This window comes from Coregonus lavaretus, assembly GCF_964263955.1.
Source record: "Coregonus lavaretus genome assembly, contig: HAP1_SCAFFOLD_365, whole genome shotgun sequence".
In the NCBI taxonomy this organism is placed as follows: domain Eukaryota; kingdom Metazoa; phylum Chordata; class Actinopteri; order Salmoniformes; family Salmonidae; genus Coregonus; species Coregonus lavaretus.
Genome location: NW_028158526.1, coordinates 182,287 through 203,178, shown reverse-complemented (window position 1 = coordinate 203,178; position 20,892 = coordinate 182,287). Strand labels below are relative to the sequence as shown.

General features: G+C 41.4%; 1 protein-coding gene across 1 annotated transcript in view; it reads right to left on the bottom strand.

Moving 5' to 3' along the window:
• nhsa (Nance-Horan syndrome a (congenital cataracts and dental anomalies)) overlaps positions 1 to 20,892 on the bottom strand; it is a gene marked incomplete at its 5' end in the record, with an annotated part of 194,478 nt that overhangs the window by 9,353 nt on the left and 164,233 nt on the right. The window contains 4 exons of the mRNA XM_084198091.1: positions 14,367 to 14,487; positions 15,540 to 16,073; positions 16,263 to 16,742; positions 17,361 to 19,421. Coding sequence (XP_084054217.1) covers positions 14,367 to 14,487; positions 15,540 to 16,073; positions 16,263 to 16,742; positions 17,361 to 19,421 — 3,196 coding nt within the window. The remainder of the gene's footprint in view (positions 1 to 14,366; positions 14,488 to 15,539; positions 16,074 to 16,262; positions 16,743 to 17,360; positions 19,422 to 20,892) is intronic.

Below are 20,892 nucleotides of genomic sequence, written 5' to 3'. Positions count from 1 at the left end.
GTAGTTAGGGTTATAGATAACAGAACAGTAGTTAGGGTTATAGATAACAGAACAGTAGTTAGGGTTATAGATAACAGAACAGTAGTTAGGGTTATAGATAACAGAACAGTAGTTAGGGTTATAGATAACAGAACAGTAGTTAGGGTTATAGATAACAGAACAGTAGTTAGGGTTATAGATAACAGAACAGTAGTTAGGGTTATAGATAACAGAACAGTAGTTAGGGTTATAGATAACAGAACAGTAGTTAGGGTTATAGATAACAGAACAGTAGTTAGGGTTATAGATAACAGAACAGTAGTTAGGGTTATAGATAACAGAACAGTAGTTAGGGTTATAGATAACAGAACAGTAGTTAGGGTTATAGATAACAGAACAGTAGTTAGGGTTATAGATAACAGAACAGTAGTTAGGGTTATAGATAACAGAACAGTAGTTAGGGTTATAGATAACAGAACAGTAGTTAGGGTTATAGATAACAGAACAGTAGTTAGGGTTATAGATAACAGAACAGTAGTTAGGGTTATAGATAACAGAACAGTAGTTAGGGTTATAGATAACAGAACAGTAGTTAGGGTTATAGATAACAGAACAGTAGTTAGGGTTATAGATAACAGAACAGTAGTTAGGGTTATAGATAACAGAACAGTAGTTAGGGTTATAGATAACAGAACAGTAGTTAGGGTTATAGATAACAGAACAGTAGTTAGGGTTATAGATAACAGAACAGTAGTTAGGGTTATAGATAACAGAACAGTAGTTAGGGTTATAGATAACAGAACAGTAGTTAGGGTTATAGATAACAGAACAGTAGTTAGGGTTATAGATAACAGAACAGTAGTTAGGGTTATAGATAACAGAACAGTAGTTAGGGTTATAGATAACAGAACAGTAGTTAGGGTTATAGATAACAGAACAGTAGTTAGGGTTATAGATAACAGAACAGTAGTTAGGGTTATAGATAACAGAACAGTAGTTAGGGTTATAGATAACAGAACAGTAGTTAGGGTTATAGATAACAGAACAGTAGTTAGGGTTATAGATAACAGAACAGTAGTTAGGGTTATAGATAACAGAACAGTAGTTAGGGTTATAGATAACAGAACAGTAGTTAGGGTTATAGATAACAGAACAGTAGTTAGGGTTATAGATAACAGAACAGTAGTTAGGGTTATAGATAACAGAACAGTAGTTAGGGTTATAGATAACAGAACAGTAGTTAGGGTTATAGATAACAGAACAGTAGTTAGGGTTATAGATAACAGAACAGTAGTTAGGGTTATAGATAACAGAACAGTAGTTAGGGTTATAGATAACAGAACAGTAGTTAGGGTTATAGATAACAGAACAGTAGTTAGGGTTATAGATAACAGAACAGTAGTTAGGGTTATAGATAACAGAACAGTAGTTAGGGTTATAGATAACAGAACAGTAGTTAGGGTTATAGATAACAGAACAGTAGTTAGGGTTATAGATAACAGAACAGTAGTTAGGGTTATAGATAACAGAACAGTAGTTAGGGTTATAGATAACAGAACAGTAGTTAGGGTTATAGATAACAGAACAGTAGTTAGGGTTATAGATAACAGAACAGTAGTTAGGGTTATAGATAACAGAACAGTAGTTAGGGTTATAGATAACAGAACAGTAGTTAGGGTTATAGATAACAGAACAGTAGTTAGGGTTATAGATAACAGAACAGTAGTTAGGGTTATAGATAACAGAACAGTAGTTAGGGTTATAGATAACAGAACAGTAGTTAGGGTTATAGATAACAGAACAGTAGTTAGGGTTATAGATAACAGAACAGTAGTTAGGGTTATAGATAACAGAACAGTAGTTAGGGTTATAGATAACAGAACAGTAGTTAGGGTTATAGATAACAGAACAGTGGTTAGGGTTATAGATAACAGAACAGTAGTTAGGGTTATAGATAACAGAACAGTAGTTAGGGTTATAGATAACAGAACAGTAGTTAGGGTTATAGATAACAGAACAGTAGTTAGGGTTATAGATAACAGAACAGTAGTTAGGGTTATAGATAACAGAACAGTAGTTAGGGTTATAGATAACAGAACAGTAGTTAGGGTTATAGATAACAGAACAGTAGTTAGGGTTATAGATAACAGAACAGTAGTTAGGGTTATAGATAACAGAACAGTAGGTTAGGGTTATAGATAACAGAACAGTAGTTAGGGTTATAGATAACAGAACAGTAGTTAGGGTTATAGATAACAGAACAGTGGTTAGGGTTATAGATAACAGAACAGTAGTTAGGGTTATAGATAACAGAACAGTAGTTAGGGTTATAGATAACAGAACAGTAGTTAGGGTTATAGATAACAGAACAGTAGTTAGGGTTATAGATAACAGAACAGTAGTTAGGGTTATAGATAACAGGACAGTAGTTAGGGTTATAGATAACAGAACAGTAGTTAGGGTTATAGATAACAGAACAGTAGTTAGGGTTATAGATAACAGGACAGTAGTTAGGGTTATAGATAACAGAACAGTAGTTAGGGTTATAGATAACAGAACAGTGGTTAGGGTTATAGATAACAGAACAGTAGTTAGGGTTATAGATAACAGAACAGTAGTTAGGGTTATAGATAACAGAACAGTAGTTAGGGTTATAGATAACAGAACAGTAGTTAGGGTTATAGATAACAGAACAGTAGTTAGGGTTATAGATAACAGAACAGTAGTTAGGGTTATAGATAACAGGAACAGTAGTTAGGGTTATAGATAACAGAACAGTAGTTAGGGTTATAGATAACAGAACAGTAGTTAGGGTTATAGATAACAGAACAGTAGTTAGGGTTATAGATAACAGGACAGTAGTTAGGGTTATAGATAACAGAACAGTAGTTAGGGTTATAGATAACAGAACAGTGGTTAGGGTTATAGATAACAGAACAGTAGTTAGGGTTATAGATAACAGAACAGTAGTTAGGGTTATAGATAACAGAACAGTAGTTAGGGTTATAGATAACAGAACAGTAGTTAGGGTTATAGATAACAGAACAGTAGTTAGGGTTATAGATAACAGAACAGTAGTTAGGGTTATAGATAACAGAACAGTAGTTAGGGTTATAGATAACAGAACAGTAGTTAGGGTTATAGATAACAGAACAGTAGTTAGGGTTATAGATAACAGGACAGTGGTTAGGGTTATAGATAACAGAACAGTAGTTAGGGTTATAGATAACAGAACAGTGGTTAGGGTTATAGATAACAGAACAGTGGTTAGGGTTATAGATAACAGAACAGTAGTTAGGGTTATAGATAACAGAACAGTAGTTAGGGTTATAGATAACAGAACAGTAGTTAGGGTTATAGATAACAGAACAGTAGTTAGGGTTATAGATAACAGAACAGTAGTTAGGGTTATAGATAACAGAACAGTAGTTAGGGTTATAGATAACAGAACAGTAGTTAGGGTTATAGATAACAGAACAGTGGTTAGGGTTATAGATAACAGAACAGTAGTTAGGGTTATAGATAACAGAACAGTAGTTAGGGTTATAGATAACAGAACAGTAGTTAGGGTTATAGATAACAGAACAGTAGTTAGGGTTATAGATAACAGAACAGTAGTTAGGGTTATAGATAACAGAACAGTGGTTAGGGTTATAGATAACAGAACAGTAGTTAGGGTTATAGATAACAGAACAGTAGTTAGGGTTATAGATAACAGAACAGTAGGTTAGGGTTATAGATAACAGAACAGTAGTTAGGGTTATAGATAACAGAACAGTAGTTAGGGTTTATAGATAACAGAACAGTAGTTAGGGTTATAGATAACAGAACAGTAGTTAGGGTTATAGATAACAGAACAGTAGTTAGGGTTATAGATATCAGAACAGTAGTTAGGGTTATAGATAACAGAACAGTGGTTAGGGTTATAGATAACAGGACAGTAGTTAGGGTTATAGATAACAGAACAGTAGTTAGGGTTATAGATATCAGAACAGTAGTTAGGGTTATAGATAACAGAACAGTAGTTAGGGTTATAGATAACAGAACAGTAGTTAGGGTTATAGATAACAGAACAGTAGTTAGGGTTATAGATAACAGAACAGTAGTTAGGGTTATAGATAACAGAACAGTAGTTAGGGTTATAGATACCAGAACAGTAGTTAGGGTTATAGATAACAGAACAGTAGTTAGGGTTATAGATAACAGAACAGTGGTTAGGGTTATAGATAACAGAACAGTATGTTAGGGTTATAGATAACAGAACAGTAGTTAGGGTTATAGATAACAGAACAGTGGTTAGGGTTATAGATAACAGAACAGTAGTTAGGGTTATAGATAACAGAACAGTAGTTAGGGTTATAGATAACAGAACAGTAGTTAGGGTTATAGATAACAGAACAGTAGTTAGGGTTATAGATAACAGAACAGTAGTTAGGGTTATAGATAACAGAACAGTAGTTAGGGTTATAGATAACAGAACAGTAGTTAGGGTTATAGATAACAGAACAGTAGTTAGGGTTATAGATAACAGAACAGTAGTTAGGGTTATAGATAACAGAACAGTAGTTAGGGTTAAAGATAACAGAACAGTAGTTAGGGTTATAGATACCAGAACAGTAGTTAGGGTTATAGATAACAGAACAGTAGTTAGGGTTATAGATAACAGAACAGTAGTTAGGGTTATAGATATCAGAACAGTAGTTAGGGTTATAGATAACAGAACAGTAGTTAGGGTTATAGATAACAGAACAGTAGTTAGGGTTATAGATAACAGAACAGTGGTTAGGGTTATAGATAACAGAACAGTAGTTAGGGTTATAGATAACAGAACAGTAGTTAGGGTTATAGATATCAGAACAGTAGTTAGGGTTATAGATATCAGAACAGTAGTTAGGGTTATAGATAACAGAACAGTGGTTAGGGTTATAGATAACAGAACAGTAGTTAGGGTTATAGATATCAGAACAGTAGTTAGGGTTATAGATAACAGAACAGTAGTTAGGGTTATAGATAACAGAACAGTAGTTAGGGTTATAGATACCAGAACAGTAGTTAGGGTTATAGATAACAGAACAGTAGTTAGGGTTATAGATAACAGAACAGTAGTTAGGGTTATAGATAACAGAACAGTAGTTAGGGTTATAGATAACAGAACAGTAGTTAGGGTTATAGATACCAGAACAGTAGTTAGGGTTATAGATAACAGAACAGTAGTTAGGGTTATAGATAACAGAACAGTAGTTAGGGTTATAGATAACAGAACAGTGGTTAGGGTTATAGATAACAGAACAGTAGTTAGGGTTATAGATAACAGAACAGTAGTTAGGGTTATAGATATCAGAACAGTAGTTAGGGTAATAGATAACAGAACAGTAGGTTAGGGTTATAGATAACAGAACAGTAGTTAGGGTTATAGATAACAGAACAGTGGTTAGGGTTATAGATAACAGAACAGTAGTTAGGGTTATAGATAACAGAACAGTAGTTAGGGTTATAGATAACAGAACAGTAGTTAGGGTTATAGATAACAGAACAGTAGTTAGGGTTATAGATAACAGAACAGTGGTTAGGGTTATAGATAACAGAACAGTGGTTAAGGTTATAGATAACAGAACAGTAGTTAGGGTTATAGATATCAGAACAGTAGTTAGGGTTATAGATAACAGAACAGTAGTTAGGGTTATAGATAACAGAACAGTGGTTAGGGTTATAGATAACAGAACAGTAGTTAGGGTTATAGATAACAGAACAGTAGTTAGGGTTATAGATAACAGAACAGTAGTTAGGGTTATAGATAACAGAACAGTAGTTAGGGTTATAGATACCAGAACAGTGGTTAGGGTTATAGATAACAGAACAGTGGTTAGGGTTATAGATAACATAACAGTGGTTAGGGTTATAGATAACAGAACAGTAGTTAGGGTTATAGATAACAGAACAGTGGTTAGGGTTATAGATAACAGAACAGTAGGTTAGGTTTATAGATAACAGAACAGTAGTTAGGGTTATAGATACCAGAACAGTAGTTAGGGTTATAGATAACAGAACAGTAGTTAGGGTTATAGATAACAGAACAGTAGTTAGGGTGATAGATAACAGAACAGTAGTTAGGGTTATAGATAACAGAACAGTGGTTAGGGTTATAGATACCAGAACAGTAGTTAGGGTTATAGATAACAGAACAGTAGTTAGGGTTATAGATAACAGAACAGTGGTTAGGGTTATAGATAACAGAACAGTGGTTAGGGTTATAGATAACAGAACAGTAGTTAGGGTTATAGATAACAGAACAGTGGTTAGGGTTATAGATAACAGAACAGTAGTTAGGGTTATAGATAACAGAACAGTAGTTAGGGTTATAGATAACAGAACAGTAGTTAGGGTTATAGATAACAGAACAGTAGTTAGGGTTATAGATAACAGAACAGTAGTTAGGGTTATAGATAACAGAACAGTAGTTAGGTTTATAGATAACAGAACAGTAGTTAGGGTTATAGATAACAGAACAGTAGTTAGGGTTAAAGATAACAGAACAGTAGTTAGGGTTATAGATACCAGAACAGTAGTTAGGGTTATAGATAACAGAACAGTAGTTAGGGTTATAGATAACAGAACAGTAGTTAGGGTTATAGATAACAGAACAGTAGTTAGGGTTATAGATAACAGAACAGTGGTTAGGGTTATAGATAACAGAACAGTAGTTAGGGTTATAGATAACAGAACAGTAGTTAGGGTTATAGATATCAGAACAGTAGTTAGGGTTATAGATAACAGAACAGTGGTTAGGGTTATAGATAACAGAACAGTGGTTAGGGTTATAGATAACAGAACAGTGGTTAGGGTTATAGATATCAGAACAGTAGTTAGGGTTATAGATACCAGAACAGTAGTTAGGGTTATAGATACCAGAACAGTAGTTAGGGTTATAGATACCAGAACAGTAGTTAGGGTTATAGATAACAGAACAGTAGTTAGGGTTATAGATAACAGAACAGTAGTTAGGGTTATAGATAACAGAACAGTAGTTAGGGTTATAGATACCAGAACAGTAGTTAGGGTTATAGATAACAGAACAGTAGTTAGGGTTATAGATAACAGAACAGTGGTTAGGGTTATAGATAACAGAACAGTAGTTAGGGTTATAGATAACAGAACAGTAGTTAGGGTTATAGATATCAGAACAGTAGTTAGGGTTATAGATAACAGAACAGTGGTTAGGGTTATAGATAACAGAACAGTGGTTAGGGTTATAGATAACAGAACAGTAGTTAGGGTTATAGATAACAGAACAGTAGTTAGGGTTATAGATAACAGAACAGTAGTTAGGGTTATAGATATCAGAACAGTAGTTAGGGTTATAGATAACAGAACAGTAGTTAGGGTTATAGATAACAGAACAGTAGTTAGGGTTATAGATAACAGAACAGTAGTTAGGGTTATAGATAACAGAACAGTAGTTAGGGTTATAGATAACAGAACAGTAGTTAGGGTTATAGATACCAGAACAGTAGTTAGGGTTATAGATAACAGAACAGTAGTTAGGGTTATAGATAACAGAACAGTAGTTAGGGTTATAGATAACAGAACAGTAGTTAGGTTTATAGATAACAGAACAGTAGTTAGGGTTATAGATAACAGAACAGTAGTTAGGGTTATAGATAACAGAACAGTAGTTAGGGTTATAGATACCAGAACAGTAGTTAGGGTTATAGATAACAGAACAGTAGTTAGGGTTATAGATAACAGAACAGTAGTTAGGGTTATAGATAACAGAACAGTAGTTAGGGTTATAGATAACAGAACAGTGGTTAGGGTTATAGATAACAGAACAGTAGTTAGGGTTATAGATAACAGAACAGTAGTTAGGGTTATAGATATCAGAACAGTAGTTAGGGTTATAGATAACAGAACAGTGGTTAGGGTTATAGATAACAGAACAGTGGTTAGGGTTATAGATAACAGAACAGTGGTTAGGGTTATAGATATCAGAACAGTAGTTAGGGTTATAGATAACAGAACAGTAGTTAGGGTTATAGATAACAGAACAGTAGTTAGGGTTATAGATACCAGAACAGTAGTTAGGGTTATAGATAACAGAACAGTAGTTAGGGTTATAGATAACAGAACAGTAGTTAGGGTTATAGATAACAGAACAGTAGTTAGGGTTATAGATAACAGAACAGTAGTTAGGGTTATAGATACCAGAACAGTAGTTAGGGTTATAGATAACAGAACAGTAGTTAGGGTTATAGATAACAGAACAGTGGTTAGGGTTATAGATAACAGAACAGTAGTTAGGGTTATAGATAACAGAACAGTAGTTAGGGTTATAGATATCAGAACAGTAGTTAGGGTTATAGATAACAGAACAGTGGTTAGGGTTATAGATAACAGAACAGTAGTTAGGGTTATAGATATCAGAACAGTAGTTAGGGTTATAGATAACAGAACAGTGGTTAGGGTTATAGATAACAGAACAGTAGTTAGGGTTATAGATAACAGAACAGTAGTTAGGGTTATAGATAACAGAACAGTAGTTAGGGTTATAGATAACAGAACAGTAGTTAGGGTTATAGATACCAGAACAGTGGTTAGGGTTATAGATAACAGAACAGTGGTTAGGGTTATAGATAACATAACAGTGGTTAGGGTTATAGATAACAGAACAGTAGTTAGGGTTATAGATAACAGAACAGTGAGTTAGGGTTATAGATAACAGAACAGTGGTTAGGTTTATAGATAACAGAACAGTAGTTAGGGTTATAGATACCAGAACAGTAGTTAGGGTTATAGATAACAGAACAGTAGTTAGGGTTATAGATAACAGAACAGTAGTTAGGGTGATAGATAACAGAACAGTAGTTAGGGTTATAGATAACAGAACAGTGGTTAGGGTTATAGATACCAGAACAGTAGTTAGGGTTATAGATAACAGAACAGTAGTTAGGGTTATAGATAACAGAACAGTGGTTAGGGTTATAGATAACAGAACAGTGGTTAGGGTTATAGATAACAGAACAGTAGTTAGGGTTATAGATAACAGAACAGTGGTTAGGGTTATAGATAACAGAACAGTAGTTAGGGTTATAGATAACAGAACAGTAGTTAGGGTTATAGATAACAGAACAGTAGTTAGGGTTATAGATAACAGAACAGTAGTTAGGGTTATAGATAACAGAACAGTAGTTAGGGTTATAGATAACAGAACAGTAGTTAGGTTTATAGATAACAGAACAGTAGTTAGGGTTATAGATAACAGAACAGTAGTTAGGGTTATAGATAACAGAACAGTAGTTAGGGTTATAGATACCAGAACAGTAGTTAGGGTTATAGATAACAGAACAGTAGTTAGGGTTATAGATAACAGAACAGTAGTTAGGGTTATAGATAACAGAACAGTAGTTAGGGTTATAGATAACAGAACAGTAGGTTAGGGTTATAGATAACAGAACAGTAGTTAGGGTTATAGATAACAGAACAGTAGTTAGGGTTATAGATATCAGAACAGTAGTTAGGGTTATAGATAACAGAACAGTGGTTAGGGTTATAGATAACAGAACAGTAGGTTAGGGTTATAGATAACAGAACAGTGGTTAGGGTTATAGATATCAGAACAGTAGTTAGGGTTATAGATACCAGAACAGTAGTTAGGGTTATAGATACCAGAACAGTAGTTAGGGTTATAGATACCAGAACAGTAGTTAGGGTTATAGATAACAGAACAGTAGTTAGGGTTATAGATAACAGAACAGTAGTTAGGGTTATAGATAACAGAACAGTAGTTAGGGTTATAGATACCAGAACAGTAGTTAGGGTTATAGATAACAGAACAGTAGTTAGGGTTATAGATAACAGAACAGTGGTTAGGGTTATAGATAACAGAACAGTAGTTAGGGTTATAGATAACAGAACAGTAGTTAGGGTTATAGATATCAGAACAGTAGTTAGGGTTATAGATAACAGAACAGTGGTTAGGGTTATAGATAACAGAACAGTGGTTAGGGTTATAGATAACAGAACAGTAGTTAGGGTTATAGATAACAGAACAGTAGTTAGGGTTATAGATAACAGAACAGTAGTTAGGGTTATAGATATCAGAACAGTAGTTAGGGTTATAGATAACAGAACAGTAGTTAGGGTTATAGATAACAGAACAGTAGTTAGGGTTATAGATAACAGAACAGTAGTTAGGGTTATAGATAACAGAACAGTAGTTAGGGTTATAGATAACAGAACAGTAGTTAGGGTTATAGATACCAGAACAGTAGTTAGGGTTATAGATAACAGAACAGTAGTTAGGGTTATAGATAACAGAACAGTAGTTAGGGTTATAGATAACAGAACAGTAGTTAGGTTTATAGATAACAGAACAGTAGTTAGGGTTATAGATAACAGAACAGTAGTTAGGGTTAAAGATAACAGAACAGTAGTTAGGGTTATAGATACCAGAACAGTAGTTAGGGTTATAGATAACAGAACAGTAGTTAGGGTTATAGATAACAGAACAGTAGTTAGGGTTATAGATAACAGAACAGTAGTTAGGGTTATAGATAACAGAACAGTGGTTAGGGTTATAGATAACAGAACAGTAGTTAGGGTTATAGATAACAGAACAGTAGTTAGGGTTATAGATATCAGAACAGTAGTTAGGGTTATAGATAACAGAACAGTGGTTAGGGTTATAGATAACAGAACAGTGGTTAGGGTTATAGATAACAGAACAGTGGTTAGGGTTATAGATATCAGAACAGTAGTTAGGGTTATAGATAACAGAACAGTAGTTAGGGTTATAGATACCAGAACAGTAGTTAGGGTTATAGATACCAGAACAGTAGTTAGGGTTATAGATAACAGAACAGTAGTTAGGGTTATAGATAACAGAACAGTAGTTAGGGTTATAGATAACAGAACAGTAGTTAGGGTTATAGATAACAGAACAGTAGTTAGGGTTATAGATACCAGAACAGTAGTTAGGGTTATAGATAACAGAACAGTAGTTAGGGTTATAGATAACAGAACAGTGGTTAGGGTTATAGATAACAGAACAGTAGTTAGGGTTATAGATAACAGAACAGTAGTTAGGGTTATAGATATCAGAACAGTAGTTAGGGTTATAGATAACAGAACAGTGGTTAGGGTTATAGATAACAGAACAGTGGTTAGGGTTATAGATAACAGAACAGTAGTTAGGGTTATAGATAACAGAACAGTAGTTAGGGTTATAGATAACAGAACAGTAGTTAGGGTTATAGATATCAGAACAGTAGTTAGGGTTATAGATAACAGAACAGTAGTTAGGGTTATAGATAACAGAACAGTAGTTAGGGTTATAGATAACAGAACAGTGGTTAGGGTTATAGATAACAGAACAGTGGTTAGGGTTATAGATAACAGAACAGTAGTTAGGGTTATAGATATCAGAACAGTAGTTAGGGTTATAGATAACAGAACAGTAGTTAGGGTTATAGATAACAGAACAGTAGTTAGGGTTATAGATAACAGAACAGTAGTTAGGGTTATAGATAACAGAACAGTAGTTAGGGTTATAGATAACAGAACAGTGGTTAGGGTTATAGATAACAGAACAGTAGTTAGGGTTATAGATAACAGAACAGTGGTTAGGGTTATAGATAACAGAACAGTGGTTAGGTTTATAGATAACAGAACAGTGGTTAGGGTTATAGATACCAGAACAGTAGTTAGGGTTATAGATAACAGAACAGTAGTTAGGGTTATAGATAACAGAACAGTAGTTAGGGTTATAGATACCAGAACAGTAGTTAGGGTTATAGATAACAGAACAGTAGTTAGGGTTATAGATAACAGAACAGTAGTTAGGGTTATAGATACCAGAACAGTGGTTAGGGTTATAGATAACAGAACAGTAGTTAGGGTTATAGATATCAGAACAGTAGTTAGGGTTATAGATAACAGAACAGTAGTTAGGGTTATAGATAACAGAACAGTGGTTAGGGTTATAGATAACAGAACAGTGGTTAGGGTTATAGATAACAGAACAGTAGTTAGGGTTATAGATAACAGAACAGTAGTTAGGGTTATAGATAACAGAACAGTAGTTAGGGTTATAGATAACAGAACAGTGGTTAGGGTTATAGATAACAGAACAGTGGTTAGGGCTATAGATAACAGAACAGTAGTTAGGGTTATAGATAACAGAACAGTAGTTAGGGTTATAGATACCAGAACAGTAGTTAGGGTTATAGATAACAGAACAGTGGTTAGGGTTATAGATAACAGAACAGTAGTTAGGGTTATAGATAACAGAACAGTAGTTAGGGTTATAGATAACAGAACAGTGGTTAGGGTTATAGATACCAGAACAGTGGTTAGGGTTATAGATACCAGAACAGTAGTTAGGGTTATAGATACCAGAACAGTAGTTAGGGTTATAGATAACAGAACAGTGGTTAGGGTTATAGATACCAGAACAGTAGTTAGGGTTATAGATAACAGAACAGTAGTTAGGGTTATAGATATCAGAACAGTAGTTAGGGTTATAGATAACAGAACAGTAGTTAGGGTTATAGATAACAGAACAGTGGTTAGGGTTATAGATAACAGAACAGTAGTTAGGGTTATAGATAACAGAACAGTAGTTAGGGTTATAGATATCAGAACAGTAGTTAGGGTTATAGATAACAGAACAGTGGTTAGGGTTATAGATAACAGAACAGTGGTTAGGGTTATAGATATCAGAACAGTAGTTAGGGTTATAGATAACAGAACAGTAGTTAGGGTTATAGATAACAGAACAGTAGTTAGGGTTATAGATACCAGAACAGTAGTTAGGGTTATAGATACCAGAACAGTGATTAGGGTTATAGATAACAGAACAGTAGTTAGGGTTATAGATAACAGAACAGTGGTTAGGGTTATAGATAACAGAACAGTAGTTAGGGTTATAGATAACAGAACAGTAGTTAGGGTTATAGATATCAGAACAGTGGTTAGGGTTATAGATAACAGAACAGTGGTTAGGGTTATAGATAACAGAACAGTGGTTAGGGTTATAGATATCAGAACAGTAGTTAGGGTTATAGATAACAGAACAGTAGTTAGGGTTATAGATAACAGAACAGTAGTTAGGGTTATAGATAACAGAACAGTAGTTAGGGTTATAGATAACAGAACAGTAGTTAGGGTTATAGATAACAGAACACTAGTTAGGGTTATAGATAACAGAACAGTAGTTAGGGTTATAGATAACAGAACAGTAGTTAGGGTTATAGATAACAGAACAGTAGTTAGGGATATAGATAACAGAACAGTAGTCAGGGTTATAGATAACAGGACAGTAGTTAGGGTTATAGATAACAGAACAGTAGTTAGGGTTATAGATAACAGAACAGTAGTTAGGGTTATAGATAACAGAACAGTGGTTAGGGTTATAGATAACAGAACAGTAGTTAGGGTTATAGATAACAGAACAGTGGTTAGGGTTATAGATAACAGAACAGTAGTTAGGGTTATAGATAACAGAACAGTAGTTAGGGTTATAGATAACAGAACAGTAGTTAGGGTTATAGATACCAGAACAGTAGTTAGGGTTATAGATATCAGAACAGTAGTTAGGGTTATAGATAACAGAACAGTAGTTAGGGTTATAGATAACAGAACAGTAGTTAGGGTTATAGATAACAGAACAGTAGTTAGGGTTATAGATAACAGAACAGTAGTTAGGGTTATAGATACCAGAACAGTAGTTAGGGTTATAGATAACAGAACAGTAGTTAGGGTTATAGATACCAGAACAGTAGTTAGGGTTATAGATAACAGAACAGTAGTTAGGGTTATAGATAACAGAACAGTAGTTAGGGTTATAGATAACAGAACAGTAGTTATGGTTATAGATATCAGAACAGTAGTTAGGGTTATAGATAACAGAACAGTAGTTAGGGTTATAGATAACAGAACAGTGGTTAGGGTTATAGATAACAGAACAGTAGTTAGAGTTATAGATACCAGAACAGTAGTTAGGGTTATAGATAACAGAACAGTAGTTAGGGTTATAGATAACAGAACAGTAGTTAGGGTTATAGATAACAGAACAGTAGTTAGGGTTATAGATAACAGAACAGTAGTTAGGGTTATAGATAACAGAACAGTAGTTAGGGTTATAGATAACAGAACAGTAGTTAGGGTTATAGATAACAGAACAGTAGTTAGGGTTATAGATAACAGAACAGTAGTTAGGGTTATAGATAACAGAACAGTAGTTAGGGTTATAGATAACAGAACAGTAGTTAGGGTTATAGTTAGGACTGGGTAACAGGGTTACATTTGTAAAAGTTAGAGCAGCCGTGTTTCTTTCTGGCAAAACAAGGTTGTTAGCTTTGTGACAAATCAAACTATCAGCAGAAACCCACCTGTGTATCATGGTAAACAGCTCCTCTGTAGTACGTGCCTTGGTGGGCGACAGAAAGACATCACCCTCAGCCTTGGTCTCCTCACTTAGAGGAAAGATAGAGTTGTCACTGGGTCTGGAATCTGGAAAACAGGGGTGGGCTGGATTCATGTACAAGACAAAGCTTGATTGGTTTAAAGGCAATCCTTAATTTAGGCTAGCGTCTAGACTATTTAAAAAAGGATTTCCTGTCTTCTAGTAAATGACAACGGCTGTCCTTTACTGCAGTAGCCCTGCTCTGTGTCTGTGGTGGTCTCTGGGGTAGTCTCTGTGTCTGGGGTTGTCTCTGTGTCTGGGGTAGTGTCTGGGGTAGTGTCTCTGTGTCTGGGGTGGTCTCTGTGTCTGGGGTGGTCTCTGTGTCTGGGGTGGTCTCTGTGTCTGGGGTAGTCTCTGTGTCTGGGGTAGTCTCTGTGTCTGGGGTGGTCTCTGTGTCTGGGGTGGTCTCTGTGTCTGGGGTGGTCTCTGTGTCTGGGGTAGTCTCTGTGTCTGGGGTAGTCTCTGTGTCTGGGGTGGTCTCTGTGTCTGGGGTGGTCTCTGTGTCTGGGGTGGTCTCTGTGTCTGGGGTGGTCTCTGTGTCTGGGGTAGTCTCTGTGTCTGGGGTAGTCTGTCTAGGGTAGTGTCTCTGTGTCTGGGGTTGTCTCTGTGTCTGGGGTAGTCTCTGTCTGGGATAGTCTCTGTGTCTGGGGTAGTGTCTCTGTGTCTGGGGTAGTCTGTGTCTGGGGTAGTCTGTGTCTGGGGTAGTCTGTGTCTGGGGTAGTCTGTGTCTGGGGTAGTGTCTGGGATAGTCTCTGTGTCTAGGGTAGTCTCTGTGTCTGGGGTAGTCTCTGTGTCTGGGGTAGTCTCTGTGTCTGGGGTAGTCTCTGTGTCTGGGGTAGTCTCTGTCTAGGGTGTCTGGCGTGGTCTCTGTGTCAGGGGTGTGTGGGGTAGTCTCTGTGTCTGGGGTGTCTGGGGTAGTCTCTCTGTCTGGGGTGTGTTGGGTAGTCTTTGTGTGTGGGGTAGTCTCTGTCTGGGGTGTGTGGGGTAGTCTCTGTGTCTGGGGTAGTCTCTGGGGTGGACCCTTCCTCTACTAGTATAGTGTCCTCCTCTGTGCTGCTATCCTGAGAGGCACTAACGGTTGGAACTCCTGATGACTTACACTCCTCTTCTCTGCCAGCCGCATCGCTGATTGTTTCCGACTGATCACTTATAACAGGCAATTTGTCTAGACTGTCTGTTGTTGTGGCTAAGATGTGCTGAGCAGGACACATTGAAGGGTCTTCAGCTCTCTGTAGTTTAGATGGCTCAGGTGGTTGTGGTCGGTACTGTTCTGCCTCCAGACTGCTGTTGCTCCCAGGGAATAGAGCTTCCTGTTCATCTACCTCCTGACCTGGGGTCACCCCTGTGGCCTCAGCCCCCCTCTGGCAGACCTCCTGGTCTAGCAGGGACTGCTGGTCTGTAAGTGGCTGGTCTTGGTCTAGGAGGGGCTGGTCTTGGTCTAGGAGGGGCTGGTCTTGGTCTAGGAGGGGCTGGTCTTGGTCTAGGAGGGGCTGGTCTTGGTATAGGAGGGGCTGGTCTTGGTCTCTGATGGTATGGTCCTCTTTTGCCAGTGTCTCCTGGTCTGGTAGTCTCTCCTGGTCTGGTAGTGTCTCCTGGTCTGGTAGTCTCTCCTGGTCTGCCAGTGTCTCCTGGTCTGCCAGTGTCTCCTGGTCTGGTAGTCTCTCCTGGTCTGGTAGTCTCTCCTGGTCTGGTAGTGTCTCCTGGTCTGGTAGTCTCTCCTGGTCTGCCAGTGTCTCCTGGTCTGCCAGTGTGTGGTCTCCTGGGTGTCTGAACGCGGTGGCACTCCACTGGGGTTCAGTAGGGTGTCTGAAGGCGGTGGCACTCCACTGGGGTTCAGTAGGGTGTCTGAAGGCGGTGGCACTCCACTGGGGTTCAGTAGGGTGTCTGTCCTGCCTGTACCTCACACTACTGTGACCTGCTGAGTCCTTAGTGACAGGGCCTTCGCTGGGGCTCAACAGTGACTCACAGTACTGTTGAGAGGGGGGAACCTGGGAGTTGTAGGCTGGAGGCTTCCTGGCTGTAGACTCAGGGGACCTGCTGCTGGAAGGGGGGCTGATGTTCACAGTGGGACACTTGGGTCTGGTGGCAACATCTGGGCCGGGCCGGTCAGGGCTCCCCTCTCCTTGCTTCCCCACAGACCTCAGCTGGACTGAGCGCAGCACGGTGGGGGTGATGGTCATGGGAAGACTGCTGGAGGTCTCGGTTGCTGGACTGGCCTCAGCCCTGGCTGATGCTGCTGCCTTCTGCTTGCTTTGCTGCAGGAGGTAGAGCTGGTTCCTGTGGCCTGGGGGCTTGGTAGAGACTGGAGGAGGGTTGGTAGGGTTAGGGTTGGTAGGGGTAGGGTTAGGGTTGGTAGGGGTAGGGTTAGGGTTGGTAGGGGTAGGGTTAGGGTTGGTAGGGGTAGGGTTAGGGTTGGTAGGGGTAGGGTTAGGGTTGGTAGGGTTAGGGTTGGTAGGGGTAGGGTTGGTAGGGTTAGGGTTGGTAGGGTTAGGGTTGGTAGGGTTAGGGTTGGTAGGGTTAGGGTTAGGGTTGGTAGGGGTAGGGTTAGGGTTGGTAGGGTTAGGGTTGGTAGGGGTAGGGTTAGGGTTGGTAGGGGTAGGGTTAGGGTTGGTAGGGTTAGGGATGGTAGGGTTAGGGTTGGTAGGGGTAGGGTTAGGGTTGGTAGGGGTAGGGTTAGGGTTGGTAGGGTTAGGGTTGGTAGGGTTAGGGTTGGTAGGGGTAGGGTTAGGGTTGGTAGGGGTAGGGTTAGGGTTGGTAGGGTTAGGGTTGGTAGGGGTAGGGTTAGGGTTGGTAGGGGTAGGGTTAGGGTTGGTAGGGTTAGGGTTGGTAGGGTTAGGGTTGGTAGGGTTAGGGTTGGTAGGGGTAGGGTTAGGGTTGGTAGGGTTAGGGTTGGTAGGGGTAGGGTTAGGGTTGGTAGGGGTAGGGTTAGGGTTGGTAGGGTTAGGGCTGTGAAGGGCACTGAGGTCCTGGTGGCTGGGGGGGATGACTGGCAGCTCCAGATCTCTGGTGGAGGTGACAGACAGAGATGACTTCCTCTCTGGAATCTTGGGCTTCCTCTTCTGATTGGTGGGTGACAGGGGACTAGGGAAGAAGCCGGAGGGGAAGGAGGAGGTGGGGGTTTCTGATTGGCTGGAGTAGCCACTAGATGGCGACACTAAGCCGGCCAGCCTCTCTGGAGAGGACATCTTGAAGTCACCTTCTACTGAGGGCAAGGAGGACATCTTGAAGTCTTCTACTGATGGCAGTGAGGGGGTGGTGGCTCTGGAGCCTGATTGGGAGGTCTGGGACTCTGAACTCTGAGACTTTATACATTCTATAACAGTAGTACCGGTAGCGGTGGAGGAGTTAGACAGGGAGCGGTAGGGGTCGGTGTTGGACTTCAAGTCATTCACAAGCCAGAGATCTGCATAGTCTGACTGGACAGCGCCCTCATCTTTATAGGAGCCTCTGTCAGAGGAACCAAACAGGCCGGAGCCGGGCATCTCCTCGGTGTCCTCCCTCCGCCAGGTCTCCAGGGCCTCCAGGGGGTCTTGCTCCAACCCTGACCCCCCCTCCCCTCCCAGAACAGGGTCCTCCAGATGGTTCAGAGCAGGGTCAGGGTCGTCAGTGCGGCCCAGGGAGCCCTCCAGGTCCAGCTGTAACCTCCTCTCTCTGGAACACCACTTTCTCTGCTGCCCGCTGGGGGTCTTTGGTTCGCTGTCGTCAGGAGCGTTCCCCCCCCCGCTGATCTTCCTTAGTGAGGAGCTGCGCCTGGGGGCAGAGGGCTTGGCCTTGGGTTTCCTCAACGTCAGACAGCGTCTCCCCAGAGTCATGTGCTCCTGGCCACAGTCAGAGGCAGAGTAGTTATACATGAAGCTCTTGCTCCCTTTCAGACCACAGTCAAAGTGCATGGAGGTGTAGTAACCCTCAGTGTCTATGGAGTAGTATGATACAGTGTCAGCCTTCTCAGAAGGAGGCTTGTCTGTAGTGAAGCTCTCACAGGTAGCCATGCTGGAAAAGCTTGGGCAGCCCAGACTCCCCTCCCCCTCTCTGGAGCGCTCAGGGCTGAGGTCATGGGGCCTGGGGCTGGGGTGGTCAGGGTGTGGGTAACTCCACTCCCCGTCGCTAGCCGTGCTGACCCCTGCATCATCCAGCTGCCGGTCGGTCTGGTAAGGGTCCAGGATGAGGGCGGGGTCATCTGTAGCATGGGGGGCGGTGTTCAGCGACAGCTCCGAGTTACAGTGGGAGGAGCCAGTGAGCTGGGGGGAGGTGGCTGGGGGGAGGGTCTCGGAGGTATGGGAGGGGCATGTTGAGCTGCTGCCACTCCAGTTCCCACTAGAAGACTGGTGGTCGTCTTTATGGTCCATCTGACACCCCAGAACTCCCCTGGTGGAGGTAGAGTGGAGCGGACTGGAGAAGGTGTCTGAGCTGGAGGACATCTCACAGCTCCCCATGTCAACCTTCCGGGGGAGGTGGGAGCGGCCCCTCTCCATCCAGGGGCTGCCAGGGTGCTGCTGGTACTTCAGGCTGGCCAGAGGGTGGTCCGGCTGGGCCTGGTCATCGGTACTCTCCTCCCCCTCCTCCTTCAGCTCCCCCGGCCCAGACAGGAAGTCCTCAGTCTCTGAGGGAGACAGCTCCTCCCCCTTCTCCCTGTGGTGGTGAACCTCATCCATCAGTCTCCTCCCCTCCCTTGGCTGGCTGTGTGACCGCAGGCGTACCCCCAGCGAAGAGGAGAACATGGCGTCGTTGCGCTCCGAGGGGTCTGGTAGAGAGGAGATGTTCCCGGTGGAGAGGGACAGAGGGACGGGGGCGGAGTTGACCCCCTCCTGACCCCACTGGGACTGGACCCTCCGGCGGGACGGAGCGCAGACCAGGAAGTCTTCAGTCTGGCAGCCGGAGTCCTTCTTGGTGTTCAGACGACTGCACAGGTCCTCGCTACAGAGCGCAGCGTTGCATCGGAGAACCACTGTCCGCTCCCTGGAGCTCGGAGACTCATCAGAGTCTGGAGGAGGAGAGGGACAGGGTCAGAGTTAGACACAGGAGGAGAGGGTCAGGGTCAGAGTTCGACACAGGGTCAGAGTTAGACACAGGAAGACAGGGTCAGAGTTAGACACAGGAGGAGAGACACAGGGTCAGAGTTAGACACAGGGGGAGAGACACAGGGTCAGAGTTAGACACAGGGGGAGAGACACAGGGTCAGAGTTAGACACAGGGGGAGAGACACAGGGTCAGAGTTCGACACAGGAGGAGAGGGTCAGGGTCAGAGTTAGACACAGGGGGAGAGACACAGGGTCAGAGTTCGACACAGGAGGAGAGGGTCAGGGTCAGAGTTCGACACAGGAGGAGAGGGTCAGGGTCAGAGTTAGACACAGGGGGATAGGGTTAAGGTTAGAGTTAGACACAGGAGGAGAGGGTCAGGGTCAGAGTTAGACACAGGGGGATAGGGTTAGGGTCAGAGTTAGACACAGGGGGAGAGACACAGGGTCAGAGTTAGACACAGGAGGAGAGGGTCAGTGTCAGAGTTCGACACAGGGTCAGAGTTAGACACAGGAGGAGAGGGTCAGGGTCAGAGTTCGACACAGGGTCAGAGTTAGACACAGGAGGAGAGGGTCAGCGTCAGAGTTCGACACAGGGGGATAGGGTTAAGGTTAGAGTTAGACACAGGGGGAGAGACACAGGGTCAGAGTTAGACACAGGAGGAGAGGGTCAGGGTCAGAGTTCGACACAGGGTCAGAGTTAGACACAGGAGGAGAGGGTCAGGGTCAGAGTTCGACACAGGGTCAGAGTTAGACACAGGAGGAGAGGGTCAGGGTCAGAGTTCGACACAGGGTCAGAGTTAGACACAGGAGGAGAGGGTCAGGGTCAGAGTTCGACACAGGGTCAGAGTTAGACACAGGAGGAGAGGGTCAGGGTCAGAGTTCGACACAGGGTCAGAGTTAGACACAGGAGGAGAGGGTCAGGGTCAGAGTTCGACACAGGGTCAGAGTTAGACACAGGAGGAGAGGGTCAAGGTCAGAGTTCGACACAGGAGGAGAGACACATGGTCAGAGTTAGACACAGGAAGACAGGGTCAGGGTCAGAGTTAGACACAGGAGGAGAGGGTCAGGGTCAGAGTTCGACACAGGGTCAGAGTTAGACACAGGAGGAGAGGGTCAAGGTCAGACACAGGAGGAGAGGGTCAAGATCAGAGTTCGACACAGGGTCAGAGTTAGACACAGGAGGAGAGGGTCAGGGTCAGAGTTCGACACAGGGTCAGAGTTAGACACAGGAGGAGAGGGTCAAGGTCAGAGTCAAACACATGAGGACAAGGTCAGGGTCAGAGTTAGACACAGGGGGATAGGGTTAAGGTCAGAGTTAGACACAGGAGGAGATACACAGGGTCAGAGTTAGACACAGGAGGAGAGACACAGGGTCAGAGTTAGACACAGGAGGAAACACATTGTCATTCTTAAGACAGAGATGAATCATGTTTC